General features: G+C 45.7%; 1 protein-coding gene across 2 annotated transcripts in view; it reads left to right on the plus strand.

Moving 5' to 3' along the window:
• The window catches only part of CORO2A (coronin 2A), a 66,739-nt gene that overhangs the window by 32,171 nt on the left and 20,667 nt on the right, over positions 1-13,901 (plus strand). For both annotated transcript variants that reach the window (XM_017527833.2, XM_017527834.2), the window contains exon 2: positions 1,607-1,807. In XM_017527833.2, coding sequence (XP_017383322.1) covers positions 1,607-1,807 — 201 coding nt within the window. The remainder of the gene's footprint in view (positions 1-1,606; positions 1,808-13,901) is intronic.

The following is a 13,901-nucleotide window of genomic DNA, read 5'->3' on the forward strand; positions in this document are numbered from 1 at the left end:
TTTTTTTAATTAGCCAGGCATGTTGGCATACACCTGTAGTCCTAGCTACTTGGGAGGCTGAGGCAGGAGGATTCTTGAGGTCAGGAGTTTGAGGCTGCAGCAAGCTGCAATCACGCCACTGCACTCTAGCCTGGGTGACAGAGCAAGATCCTTCCTCAAAAATAATAATAAATAAATGGTGATATGAGGTAGGGGTGGGGTGGTGAGGGCTTGGTATTCAGAAGAGTCCCTCTGGCCAAGAGGAGGCCCCATAGTATTATGGGCATGGGTTTGGGCACAAAAGAGGCCTAGACCCTCTCACAGGCCACTCGTGATCTAGCTTTCCTCGCCCCTCTGGCTTGTATTCTCTTCACTCACATAACCCAATTTACGTGTGTGTGTGTGTGTGTGTGTGTGTGTGAGAGAGAGAGAGAGAGAGAGAGAGAGAGTTTTTTCTTTTTAATTTTTCCTTGATAATCTTACTAAACCACATATGGTTCCCCCAAACTGTTCCATCTGCCTAAGACACCTTCCCCCTGCTCTCCCTCATCCTGACTACATGACCAACTCCTACTCATCCTCTAAGTCACAACTTAGTTGTCACTTCCTCTGAGAAGCCCTCCCTGACTGTCATGTGCAAATCTCTGTTATTATCCATAGAAGAGTGGGTCCCAGTGGCCCAGACTCTCCTAGTAGCCTCACCCAGAGGCCTCTTCACCCCTGTAAAGGCTGGGCTCAGGCCTACTGTTCCCAAACTCCCTGGTACCTGGCACAGGGCCTAGACACACAGTGATGCCCAGTAAATATTGAGTGAACAAATAGAAGTCTGGACAAGGAGGAAAACAAGCTGAAGAGTCCCGGATGATACTAGTGGTTATGACTGCCACTGTTGATTAAGTATCTGCCACATGCCAGGGGTCTAAATACATCACCTAACTTAATCCTTATGACAAGGCTATGAGGCAGATACTTTTTCTAATCTTTCTTTCTTTTTCTTTTTCTTTTTTTTTGAGACAGGGTCTCGCTATGTTGCCCAGGCTAGTTTCGTACGCCTGGGCTCAAACAATCCTCCTGCCTCGGCCTCCCAAAGTGCTGGGATTACTGGCATGAGCCACCATGCCCAGATGAGGCAGATACTTTTGTTACCTCATTTTACAGGTGGAGAAACTGAGACTCCAAAGGCTAAGTCACTTGTCATCAGTTGATAAGAGACAGAGCTGAGATTGACGCCCAGGCAGGCTGGCTCCAGAGAGCACATTGGTACCTACTTAGTTGGGCTGAGGGTTCTGGGCTGTCTGGTGAGACAGCAAATAGGGGTCAACGTGGTAGATTCTCTCTATGGCTTTTCTGCCTTTTGTATTCACACTCAAAGGGATGAAAAGCCTTAAAACATCGGCAAGCAGGTCAGTGGTAGTTCTACGTCATCCCATCTTACCTCACCAGGTCTATCGAATTAACTATAATTAGAGTCTTTGTGCTTGGTTGCCCTTCATAGTGGGTCACCATCCACACCGAACGGACTGTTGTCCTGCTCACACCCTGTTATGTACTCTGAAGATGAAAGCTCCGTGTGTCCCATAATCAGGGCAGTGAGCCTCATGCCCTTTGTCCCGTTTGTCTCCTGCAGATGTCATGGCACCCCCAGTACCGGAGCTCCAAATTCCGCCATGTCTTTGGCAAACCAGCCAGCAAGGAGAACTGCTACGACTCCGTGCCTATCACCCGCAGCGTTCACGACAACCACTTCTGTGCTGTGAACCCCCACTTCATTGCAGTTGTGACTGAGTGTGCTGGTGGAGGGGCCTTTCTTGTCATCCCCCTGCACCAGGTAAGGACACCCCCAGGCCCAAACAGCTCTCTGGAGGCAGGGCAGGATGGAGGGAGAGTAGAAAGAGCCTGAGTTTCTGGAAGTTCTAGCTCTGCCCATTACTAGCTCTGTGACCTTGGGTAAGTCATTTCATCTCTTTGAGCCTTGGTTTCCTCACTGGGAAAAATACACCTGTCTTGAATTTTAGCCTCTAGCAGTTGGCCTAGCTATTCCTAGACCTCTCCTCTTCTCTATAAAATAATTCTGCAAATTAATTTTTTCCTGAACAAAATATAATTTGTTAATGCTTTACTGGGATTATAGGAAATTGGGAAAGTCTCCAAAGCCACCGTCCCCACCAAAAAAAGGGAAACAAACATTGAGTCAAAACTACCAAGGAGAGGTAAACAGTAAGCAAGCAGGGCTTGCCCTGAGGTCAGGTGTTGCTGGTATAGGTTGAACCATATAAAACTGTGGATATTCAACTGGTTTTGACCCCCAAAAAGCAAGAGTTTCACATAGATCAACCTAATAGCAGGTGTCTTCAGGATGCCAACCCTGAGTGTCTACCTTAAGGCAGAACACCTGAAGGGGCCAGAGGTATCCCAAGTGAGTAGTGCCACTGATTCACAGCAGAAGCCGACATGAAACCTCTCCAGATGAAAGCATCCACAATATGGACAGGATCCCCACAGATTAAACTTAGGGAAATATGAATTCACAAAGATCACAAAGCATGTACACCACCATGAGTGAGAGTCAGTCGAAGCCACAAATAGCAAGCTTAGACCCCCAGAGGACTTGGATCATACAGATTAGAATCTCACAGACCAGGTTTTCTGAACACAATGCATTTGAGTTAGAAATCAATAACAAGATAAATCTTAAATTCCCATTCACTTGGAAACTTAAAAACATATTTCTAAATAATTTATAGGCCAAAAACAAAATCATGGAAATTTAAAAATACTTAGAACTGATGTAATGAAATATGTCATGTAACTTATGGGATGTAGGGAAAGTGGTGCTTCAGGGGAAATCTATAGCACTAATGCTTATGTTAGAAAACAAGAAAGGCAGGTCAGGTGCAGTGGCTCATGCCTGTAATCCTAGCACTTTGGGAGGCCAAGGTGGTGGATCACCTGAGGTCAGGAGTTCAAGACCAGCCTGGCCATCATGGTGAAACCCCATCTTTAAAAAAAAAAAAGAAGAAGAAGAAAGCCTAAAAATTAATGACTAAATATTCCATCTAAGAAATTAGAGCCTCTGTCCCCGGGGGCTGTTCTCCATCACTCTTGCCATTGCCCAGGGAGGGAAGGGTCTGAGCAATAAAGTTTCTTAGATAAATCAATAAAAAAAAAAAAAAAAAAAAAAGAAGAAGTTAGAGCCAAGTACTGTGGCTCACACCTGTAATCCCAGCACTTTGGGAGGCAAAGGCTGGAAACTTACTTAAGCCCAAGAGTTTGAGACCAGCCTGGGCAACATGGTGAAACCCCATCTGTACAAAAAATACAAAAATTAGCTGGGCATGGGGGCATTTGCCTGTGGTCGCAGCTACTCGGGAGACTGAGGTGAGAGGATCACCTGAGCCCAGGGCGATTGTGAGCCATGATTACAACACTGTACTCCAAACTGGGCAACAGAGTGAGGCCCTCTCTCAAAAAAAAAAAAAAGCTAAACAAAGAGCAGCAGAATGAACCCAAAGAAAGTTTGAGGAAGGTGATAATAAAAAGCAGAAATCAATGAAAGAGAATATAAGGATACCTTAGAGAAGATCAAAAGGGCCAAAGGTTTGTTATTAGAAAAGAGTGATAGACAAACCCTGCAGAGACTGGTCAACAATAAAACAGAAAGAGTACAAAAGCCATCAGGAATGAGAAAGACAGTATCACAGGAGAGCTTTGAAATCTAACAAGACACTAATACAAGCAACTGTATGTCAATAAATGTGAGAACATTGACAATATGGGCAAACTCCTTAAAAAATATAACTTGTCAATACTGATTCATGTAGAAATAGAAAACCTGAATAGTCCTTTAAACTACTTTAAAGGAATAGTCCTTTAAGTACTTTAAAAATTGAGCAGTAGGCCAGGTGTGTTGGCTCATGCCTATAATCCCAGCATTTTGGGAGGCTAAGGCAGGTGGATCACCTGAAGTCAGGAGTTTGAGACCAGCCTGGACAACATGGAGAAACCCCTCTCTGCTAAAAATTCAAAAATTAGCCAGGCGTAGTGGTGGGCGCCTGTAATCCCAGATACTCGGGAGGCTGAGGCAGGAGAATCACTTGAAACCAGGAAACAGAGGTTGCAATGAGCTGAGATCATGCTACTGCACTCCAGCCTAGGCAACAGAGCCAGACTCTATAAAAAAAAAAAAGGCAATAAAAATTTCCCTTAAAGAAAATAGCAAAAGGAAAGGCAAGCTATAGGTGGAAACGGATATAATAAACATGATAGTTCCAGCTCCTTGAGAGGCTGAAGCAGGAGAATTGCTTGAGCCCAGGAATTTGAGGTTGCAGTAGCTATGAAAACGCCACTGCACTCCAGCCTTGGTAACAGGGTAAAACATCTCTTAGAAAAAAAAGAGTTATCAGCTGGGTGCAATGGCTCACGCCTGTAATCCCAGCACTTTTGGAGGCTGCTGAGATGGGCATATCACTTGAAGTTAGGAGTTCAACACTGGCCTGGCCAACATGGTGAAGCCTCATCTCTACTAAAAATACAAAAAAATAGCCAGGTGCAGTAGTGGGTGACTGTAATCCCAGCTATTCAGGAGACTAAGGCAGGAGAATTACTTGAACCAGGAAGGCGGAGGTTGTACTGAGCCGAGATTGCACCACTGTACTCCAGCCTCAGTGACAGAGTGAAACTCCATCTCAAAAAAACAAAAAAAGAGAAAAAGTTATAGAGAGGACCCTTTACCCCCAAATACTGTACTTCGGTCTGCATCTTCTCAGAACAAGAACATCTCTTATATAACCACATTCTAGAAATTTAACATTGATACAATGCTAATTATAACATACAATCCAAATTCAAATTATATCAGTTGTCCCAATAATGACCTTTATAATAGCTTTTTTTTTTTTTTTTTTTTTTTCGGATCTAGAATCCAACCCAGGACCACACATTAGTTGTCATCTCTTAGTCTTCCTTATTTCATGATATTAACATTTTTCAGGAGTAAAGTTCAGTTGTTCAGTAGAATGTTTCTAAATTTGGACCTGCCAAATTGTTTCCTCATGATTGGAATCATTTATGTATTTTTGGCAAGAATATTGCATGAGTGGTGGTATATCATTTTTAGGTCATTACATCATGGGACACATGATGTCAGTTTGTCACATTATTCATGCTATTAACTTGACTTCTTTGTTAAATAGTGCAAATATCATTCATAAAGGAGAAATGTTAGAAGCATCTACAGACCGGACAGGGTGGCTCACACCTATGCGCCCAGCACTTTGAGAGGCCAAGGTGGGCAAATCTCTTGAGTCCAGGAGTTCAAGACCAGCAATGTAGTGAAATCCCATCTCTACAAAAAATAGAAAAATTAACCAGGCATAGTGGTACATGCCTGTAGTCCCAGCTACTCAGGAAGCTGAGACAGGAGGATCCCTTGAGCCCAGGAGTTCGAGGCTGCAATGAGCCATGAACGTGCCACTGCACTCCAGCCTAGATGACAGAGTGAGACCCTGTCTCAAAATAAATAAATAAATAAATAAAATAAAATAAAATCAGGAATAAGTTAAAAGATCATGGCCCATACAGTAAGGCTAGAAAAATATAACTTGTCAATACTGATTCAAGTAGAAACAGAAAGCCTGGATAGTCCCCTAACTACTAAACATTGAGCCATAAAAATTTCCCTTAAAGAAAAGACGAAAGAAAAATAGCAAAAGAGGCTGGGTGCAGTGGTTCATGCCCGTAATCCCAGCACTTTTAGAGGCCGAGGCAGGTGGATCACCTGAGGTCCAGAGTTTGAGACCAGCCTGGCCAACATGGCGAATACCTGTCTCTACTAAAAATACAAAAATTAGCGAGGTGTGGTGGTGCATGCCTGTAATCCCAGCTACTCAGGAGGCTGAGGCAGGAGAATTGCTTGAACCCAGGAGGTGGAGGTTGCCATGAGCTGAGATTGTGCCATTGCACTCCAGTCTGGGTGACAGAACGAGACTATCCCAAAAAAAAGGAAAAAGTAAAATAGCAAAAGAAAAACAACTTAAAAGTGTTAAGATGGAAAAGGAAGAAATAAAACTGCTATTATTTACATATATGATTGTCTACATAGAAACCCAAAAGAACATGTAGTCAAATTATTAGAAAACTAAGTGTTTAGAAGGTAGTGGATACAAGAATCAGAACACAAAAATGAATTACATTTGCACATACTGGGAATATTTAGATGATATAATTAAACATTTGCAATAGGATAAAAGAAGATCAGATACCTAGAAATAAACAAGCAACACTTAGAAGGAAAATGATAGAACATTGTTAAAAAACTAAATTAAAGATGACCTAAATAAATGGAAATATTTACTATATTCATAGATAGACACTTTTAGTAACCTCCCTCAAATTCCCACAGCATTCTCCTTTTTTAGGACATATTCTAAGCCTGTTTTTTCCTTAGAACCATGCCCTATTTTGAATTAGAGTCATTTGTGTTTTTCTGCTAGTACCTCCCCATGTAGTTGGGTGCCTAATTGTTGCTCATAACTTTTTATTGACTCCACAAATTATCTAATGGTTGTTCATCCAAATAAATAGGGAGGGCATAAATGGCAAAGGGAATGGCACAGGCAAAGGCATATACGATTGTATATGGAATGTTCAGGAAGCAATGCAGAGAGCAGCTGTCTGGCCAGAACAAATAAACAATCTGTGAAGAAGGAGAAGGGGAGCACCCTGAGGGAGTGGACTGGGGCCAGAGGACCAGAGCCTTGAATGATGGGGTGAGGTGTGTGACCTGTATTCTAAAGAGAGAGAGGACATTTCAAGCTGGGGAGGGACAAGTGCAAAATGAAATTTGTAGAAAACTTGAAAAGGTCAGAATGGAAGAACCCCTGTAGGTGGCCCATTTTGCTACTTGTTTCTTCCAAGCTCTGCATGCTTGTAAAAGATTGTGTCTGCCAAACAAACTGCATCCTTAATTAATTCAATAATTAGTTGGTTTTCCCAACTTTTATTACTCAAACTCTCAGAACTGTTGCTGTTTCTAGCTTGCATGAACTGCTCAGTGTAAATGGGTACTAACAACTGATAGAAAGAAAATAAATGGGTGTAACGTGATAGAGTGTGACGTGGTGGGGAGAGGAGACCTAGTTTAGACAGGATGGTCTGGGAGGGCATTCCTAGGAAGGTGACCTCTGAGCAGAGAGCCACATGAGGCTCTAGAGGGAGAGCACACTGGCAGTACAAAGAGAACATGCAAAGGCCCTGGGTGGGAATGGGTTTGATGTGCCTGTGCATTGTCAGCACGAGGGCAAGAGTGGTAGGAGGAGGTGAGGTCAGACTGGGAGGTAGGGCCTGGACTGTGAAGGTGTCATAAGCCCAAGCAAGAGTCTGGACTCTATCCTGAGTCCAGTGGGAAGCCACTGGAGGGTTGAAACTCACTTGTCGGCCAGGTGCTATGGCTCATACCTGTAATCCCAGCACTTTGGATCCCAGGCAGGTGGATCACAAGGTCAGGAGTTTGAGACCAGCCTGGCCAACATGGTGAAACCCTGTCTGTAATAAAAATGCAAAAAATTAGTTGGTATGGTGGTGGGCACCTGTAATCTCAGCTACAGGAGGCTGAGGCTGAGGCAGGGGAATCACTTGAACCCGGGAGGCGGAGATTGCAGTGGGCAGAGATCATGCCACTGCACTCCAGCCCGAGCAACAGTGACTCTGTCTCAAAAAAAAAAAAAAAAAAAAAAAAAAAAAAAAAAGAGAAATTCACTTGTCCTGCACAGCCTGATCCTAGGTAAAATGTGTGATTCCCTGTGGGCTTTTTGAAATCTCATAAATAGCTCAAAGATACTTGTTAATTGCTATCATCACAGACTCCTAGGAATCCAGGCCCAACAGGAGCTGTGCTACAGTTTGAAGGTTTGTCCCCTCCAAATCTCATGTTGAAAGGTGATCCCCAGTGTTGGAGGTGGGGCCTGATGGGAGGTGTTTGGGTCCTGCGGGCAGCTCCCTCATGAATGGCTTGATAACCAGTCACCTGAGATCTGATTGTTAAAGAATCTGGAATACCTCCCCGCCGCCTGCCTCCTTCCTCTCTTGCCATGCGGCACACCTGCTCCCCACTTCACCTTCCACATGATTGGAAGCTCCCTGCAGTCCTCACCAGAAGCAGATCCTGGTGCCAGGCTTCTTGTGCCACCTGCAGAACTGTGAGCCAAACAAACTTATTTTCTTTATAAATACCCAGTCTCAGATATTCCTATATAGCAATGCAAAAGGGGCTAACATACCTGGGAGCCACTAACCAGAGCTTCTCACACTTTAGTGTTACTACGCAGATTCTGACGCAGCAGATCTGAAGTTGGGCCTGGGAATCTGCATCTCCAATAATCTCCCAGAGATGCCCGATAAAATACAGGATGCCCAAGTTAATTTGACTTTCAGATAAACGACAAATCATTTTTTTTGCTTTTTCCTTTTTAATTAAAAGTTTTATTTTGACATCATAGGAGATCCAGTTATAAGGAATAATACAGAGCGATTCCGTGTGTCCTTTACCCTGTTTCTTCCACGGGTAGCATCTTGTAAGACTACAGTACATGGTACAGTATCACTATTGTGATACTGGCATCAGTACAGTCAAGATACGGAACTTTCCATCATTAGAAAGATCTGTTCCCTCCACCCCCACTCCCTCCCTAACCCCAGATGACAATTCACCTGCTCTCCATTTGTATACTTTTGCCGTTTTAGAAATGTTACATAAATGGAATCATGCAGGATGTAACCTTTTCAGCTTGGCTTTTTTCACTCAGCATAATTCTTTCGCAATTCAGCTGGATTGTTGTATATATTGAGTATTGATTGTGTTTGTTTGTTTTTTCTTTTTTTTTTTTATAGAGACGGGGTTTCACCATGTTGGCCAGGATGGTCTCGATCTCTTGACCTTGTGATCCACCCACCTCAGCCTCCCAAAGTGCTGGGATTACAGGCGTGAGCCACCGTGCCCGGCCACTTCTTTTTTCTTTCTTTCTTTTTTTTTTTTTTTTTTTTGAGACAAGGTCTGGCTCTGTCACCCAGGCTGGAGTGCAGTGGCATGATTATATCTCACTGCAGCCCTGAAGCCTCCACTTCCTGGGCTCAAACAATCCTCCCACATTTCCTGGGCTCAAACAATCCTCCCACATCAGCCTCCTGAATAGCTAGGACTACAGGTGCATGCCATCACACCCAGCTAATTTTTGTGTATTTTTATGTAGAGGTAGGGTTTTGCCATGTTGCCCAAGTTGGTCTTGAACCCCTGGGCTTAAGTGATCTACCCGCTCCAACCTTCCAAACTGCTGGAATTACAGGTGTGAGCCACTGCACCTGGCCTCAATCATGTGTTCCTTCTTTCTTATTTATTATTTTGCCCAGGCTGGAGTGCAATGGCATGATATCGGCTCACTGAAACCTCTACCTCCTGGGTTCAAGCAATTCTCCTGCCCCAGCCTCCCAAGTAACTGGGGTTACAGGTACACACCACCATGCCTGGCTAACTTTTATATTTTTAGCAGAGATGGGGTTTCGCCATATTGGCCGGGCTGATCTCGAACTCCTGACCTCAGTTGATCTGCCCGCCTCAGCCTTCCAAAGAGCTGGGATTACAGGCATGAACGACCTTGCCTGGCCTTTTTTTTTTTTTTTTTAATAGAGATGAGGTCTCATTATGTTGCCCAGGCTGGTCTCAAACTCCTAAGCTCAAGTGATCCTCCCACCTCGGCCTCCCAAAGTGCCAGGATTATAGGCGAGAGCCACCACGTCTGGCTCTGTGTTCTTTCTTACTGCTGACTCGTATTCTATGGTATGGATGCACTCAGTTTATATAGCCATTCACTCCCTGAAAGCCAGCGGGTTGTTTCAAGTTTGGGGCTGTTACACATAAAGCTGTTACAGACTTTTGTGTACATATTTAGGGATGAACATAAGTAAGTCTCCATTTCTCTGGCATAAAGGCCCAGGAGTGCAGTTGCTGAGTCATAAGGTCATTGCATGTTTAGCCTTACAAGAAACTGTCAATCTATTTTTACAAATTTTTAGTGTAAGTAAAATATTGCATGAGACCTACTTATGCTAAAATATTAGTGGTTGTTTATCTGCAATTTGAATTTAAGTGGACATCCTGTATTTCACTTGCTAAATGTGACTTCCCTCCTCCCAGGTGATACCAATGCTACTTGTTTGCCAATTGCATCTTCAGTAGCAAGGCTCTAATCTAGCTCATGTTCATAATTATGGAAAAATCTCAAGCACAGAAGTAGATAAAAATAATATGATGAACTTTCCTCTGCCCAGATTCTACAATTATCAAGAGTATTCCCCTCTTGCTTCATTCATCTCTTTTCCCTGAAATGTTTTAAATCAAATTCTGGATATTTTGTCATTTCAACCCCTCACTCCCACCCCCACCAACATGTCAGTATGCAATTGGAAAATGAGGGACATTTTCTGACATAACCACAATGCCAGGATCACATTAATAATAACTCCTGTGTTGTCTGATTCCTAATTCATGTGAAAAGGTCCCTGGTTGCCTCATACATGCCTCTTTGCTTGTGGTTTGTTCGCCTCAAAGTCCACATAGGGTCCATGTCTTGCATTTGATTGATGTTTCTTTTTTATTTTTTCTTCTTATAATCAGAGATGGGGTCTCACTATGTTGCCCAGGCTGGTCTCAAATTATTGCACTCAAGGGATCCTCCTGCCTCAGCCTCCCGAAGTGCTGGTATTATAGGCGTGAACCACCACACTTGGCCAGTATGTTTCTTATTAAGTAACCACATCCAGTACTACCGTGCAGGTGCCGTCCCATGGCACTTACCTGCACAGACAGGCCTTAGAGGCTCTTTATCATGTCATAACCAGGGATGGAGTGATTATGCTGATGCTTTATGAACATTAGCCCTATTCATAGGGGATATAGTCCCATTGCACAGATGAGGTCACTGAGGCTCAGGAAGGTGACTTCCCAAAGGACCCTGAGCAGTGTGTCCAGGACCCAAATGGCAGCCCAGACCTGGGTGTGGACTTGGAGACTTGCTCTCACTTCACTGACCTGCAGCTCCTGAGGTTTGGCTCTGATTTGCATCAGTTCCTATTGGTTACCAGGATTACATTCCGTGCCAGGCACAGAGAAGTGTCAGTAGGTGAGTAATGTGAGAACAGGGACAAGCTAGCTAATGATTTAATGAAGCGCATAAATTGTACTGGGATTGGGAGATGTCTGGCCTTGCCACTGCGTCCAGGAAGTCCCTCTCAGAAGGGCCCGGCTGCCCCAGGCAGTTTCAGATGTCCCAAAGGGAGTGACACCACAGACAAGGTCCCTCCCTCTTGCCTGTTTGTGACCCAGGGTGAGCTGGTTACAGGGAGGCTGGAGGTGCGTTTCGCAACCTGCAGCCCTGGCAACCAGGGACTGTACTCAGGGAACAAGGCAGCAGGCGAAGGCTGGGGAGAGGCCAGGACTGTGCTCCCGAGCCTGGGGCCCAGCCTGCTGCAGAGTCACTCCAGGGAGGGAGTGAAGAAGGTGGACTTTGCTGTGAGGTGGGGAGGGATGAAGGCAAGGGCAGGTAGAGCCCCTGGGGGTCAGCCCTGGAACCCTGCTGGTGGTAGACAGGCCAGAGGGGAAGTGGGCGTGAGGGCCTAATGGACACCTTGGCCTTCAGGTAGGTGCCTGAGAGCAGGGAGGGGCACTTCACTGCCATGCTCTTAAAAGCCAACCTTAGCCAGCACGGTGGCTTGCACCTGTAATCCCAGCACCTTGGGAGGCCAAGACGGGAAGATCACTTAAAACCAGGAATATGAAACTAGCCTGGGCAACATAGTGAAACCCCATCTCTATTTAAGAAAAAAAAACCAAAAAAAACAAAAACAAAACAGGCCAGGTGCGGTGGTTCACGCCCATAATCTCAATACTTTGGGAGGCCAAGGCAGGAGATCACTTGAGATCAGGCATTCAAGACCAGCCTGGCCAACACGGAGAAACCGTGTCTCTACCAAAAATACAAAACTTAGCCAGGTGTGGTGGCACACACCTGTAGGCCCAGCTACTCGGGAGGCTGAGGCAAGAGAATTGTTTGAACCTAGGAGGTAGAGGTTGCAGTGAACCAAGATCGCATCACTGCACTCCAGCCTGGGCAACAGAGTAAGATTCTGTCTCAGAAAACAAACAAAAAAACCAAGGCCAACCTGACCCTTCTCCAGCTGATGTCTGTCCACATCACTCCGCTACCCAGAAGCCTCCTGGGACTCCCTGTTGCCTGCAGATACGGTTCTGCCTTCCTCACCAAAGTCCTCTTTGCCCTGTCCCAGCCAACACGTTTGGAACTCAGAGCCTTCCATAGCACATATCTGTTCCCTCCACACAAATTCCCCTTCTAGAAATGCAGGGTGTGGGCTAATCTGGCGTTCTAGAAGTCTCTTCCAGTTCTAGGAGTTTGTGCAGGCTGGAAAAGAACATACTCAGGGAATGAGCCCTCGGCCTTCAAATATCCAAGGAGCTGGCCTGTGACAGAGGGCGCAGATGTGTCTATAGGTCCCCAGAGGACAGCGCTAGGACCAGAAGTGGGAAGTGAGGGGAAGCAGGGGCCACCCAGAGGCCACACTGGGCCCGAAGTAGGAAACATTTCCTTCAAATTAGTAAGTTCTGAAAGTAAGATAAACTACCTCGGGAGGAAGTGAGCTCCCCATCCCCACAGGTGACCAAGTGGGGTTACCAGCTAACCTCTGGTTCACCGCTTTCATCCCTGGGTGTTGGATCCTACAGTAAACCCTCCACAGGCTCACCTGGGTGCTCGTAAGGAGAGGGGAGATGAAGGACGCCCCGCCCTAAATCATGGGAATGTGCTGTGCATTTTAGAAGTGCTCGTATCCTAGGGTCAGGAAATGCTCCTCTCATCTCTCCCTCTGCTCAACCCCAGTCTCCTCTGGGCAGTCCCGGTCCCACACCTCCCCCTCCAGTCAGGACATGGCTCACCTGTCCATTTGTCCATCTCTCCATTGGGTCCAGCCCTGCACCCTGGAAAGGGTGAATAGACTCCATGCCCTCAGCCTCAGCCCTCTTGCTCAGCCTCCTCTCTTGCCCTGTCCTCCAGCCTACCTTCCCCGCTGGCTGCTTCAGCATCCTCTCACTTAAAACCTATCTGCCTTTCTGAGATTCTGCCCCCCACCTGGCCTGGTCAAAGTCTTCCTCCGATTTAAAGGCCTCCTCCTCCAGGAAGCCTTTTCTGGTTCATCCCCTGGGTCTCTTATGTGCCTCTCCCCTGAGCCCTAAGTACATTCCATCCTGCCTCCTCCATAAAGCAGGCGGCTCCTGTAGCCCAGGATTGTGAGTACCCTATTTCTGCCATCACCAGCATGCTGCATGCGGCCTGCCACATAGTAGGTCCTCAGTGAAAGGCCTGTGTGGTGATGATGATAACCACGATGCGAGGACAGCAAGTGAGAGGAAACATTCCCAGTCCTGGCTCTGCTGTCCTCAGAGACATTGTCAACCTCTCTGAGCCCCAGCTCTGCACTTGTAAATGGGGAATTCTTGTACGACATCCTGGTTGGGAGGTAAATCAAACCATATGAGCAAAGCACCTGGCATTGGACAGAAAAACTTTTTTTTGAGACAGGATCTCACTCTGTTGCCCATGTTGGAGTGCAGTGGCACAATCATGGCTCACTGGAAGCTGGATCTCCCAGGCTCAAGCAGTCCTTCTGCCTCAGCCTCCCGAGTAGCTGGGACCACAGGCGTGCATCCCTACACGGGACTAATTTTTGTATTCTTTGTAGAGATGGGGCCTGTCGCCCAGGCTGGTCTTAAACTCCTGGCCTCAAGTGATCTGCCCTAGACTCCCAAAGTGCTAGACTTACAGACATGAGCCACTATGACAAGCCAAAAAACATTTAAAAAC

This window comes from Cebus imitator, unplaced genomic scaffold, assembly GCF_001604975.1.
Source record: "Cebus imitator isolate Cc_AM_T3 unplaced genomic scaffold, Cebus_imitator-1.0 Scaffold51, whole genome shotgun sequence".
In the NCBI taxonomy this organism is placed as follows: Eukaryota; Metazoa; Chordata; class Mammalia; order Primates; family Cebidae; genus Cebus; species Cebus imitator.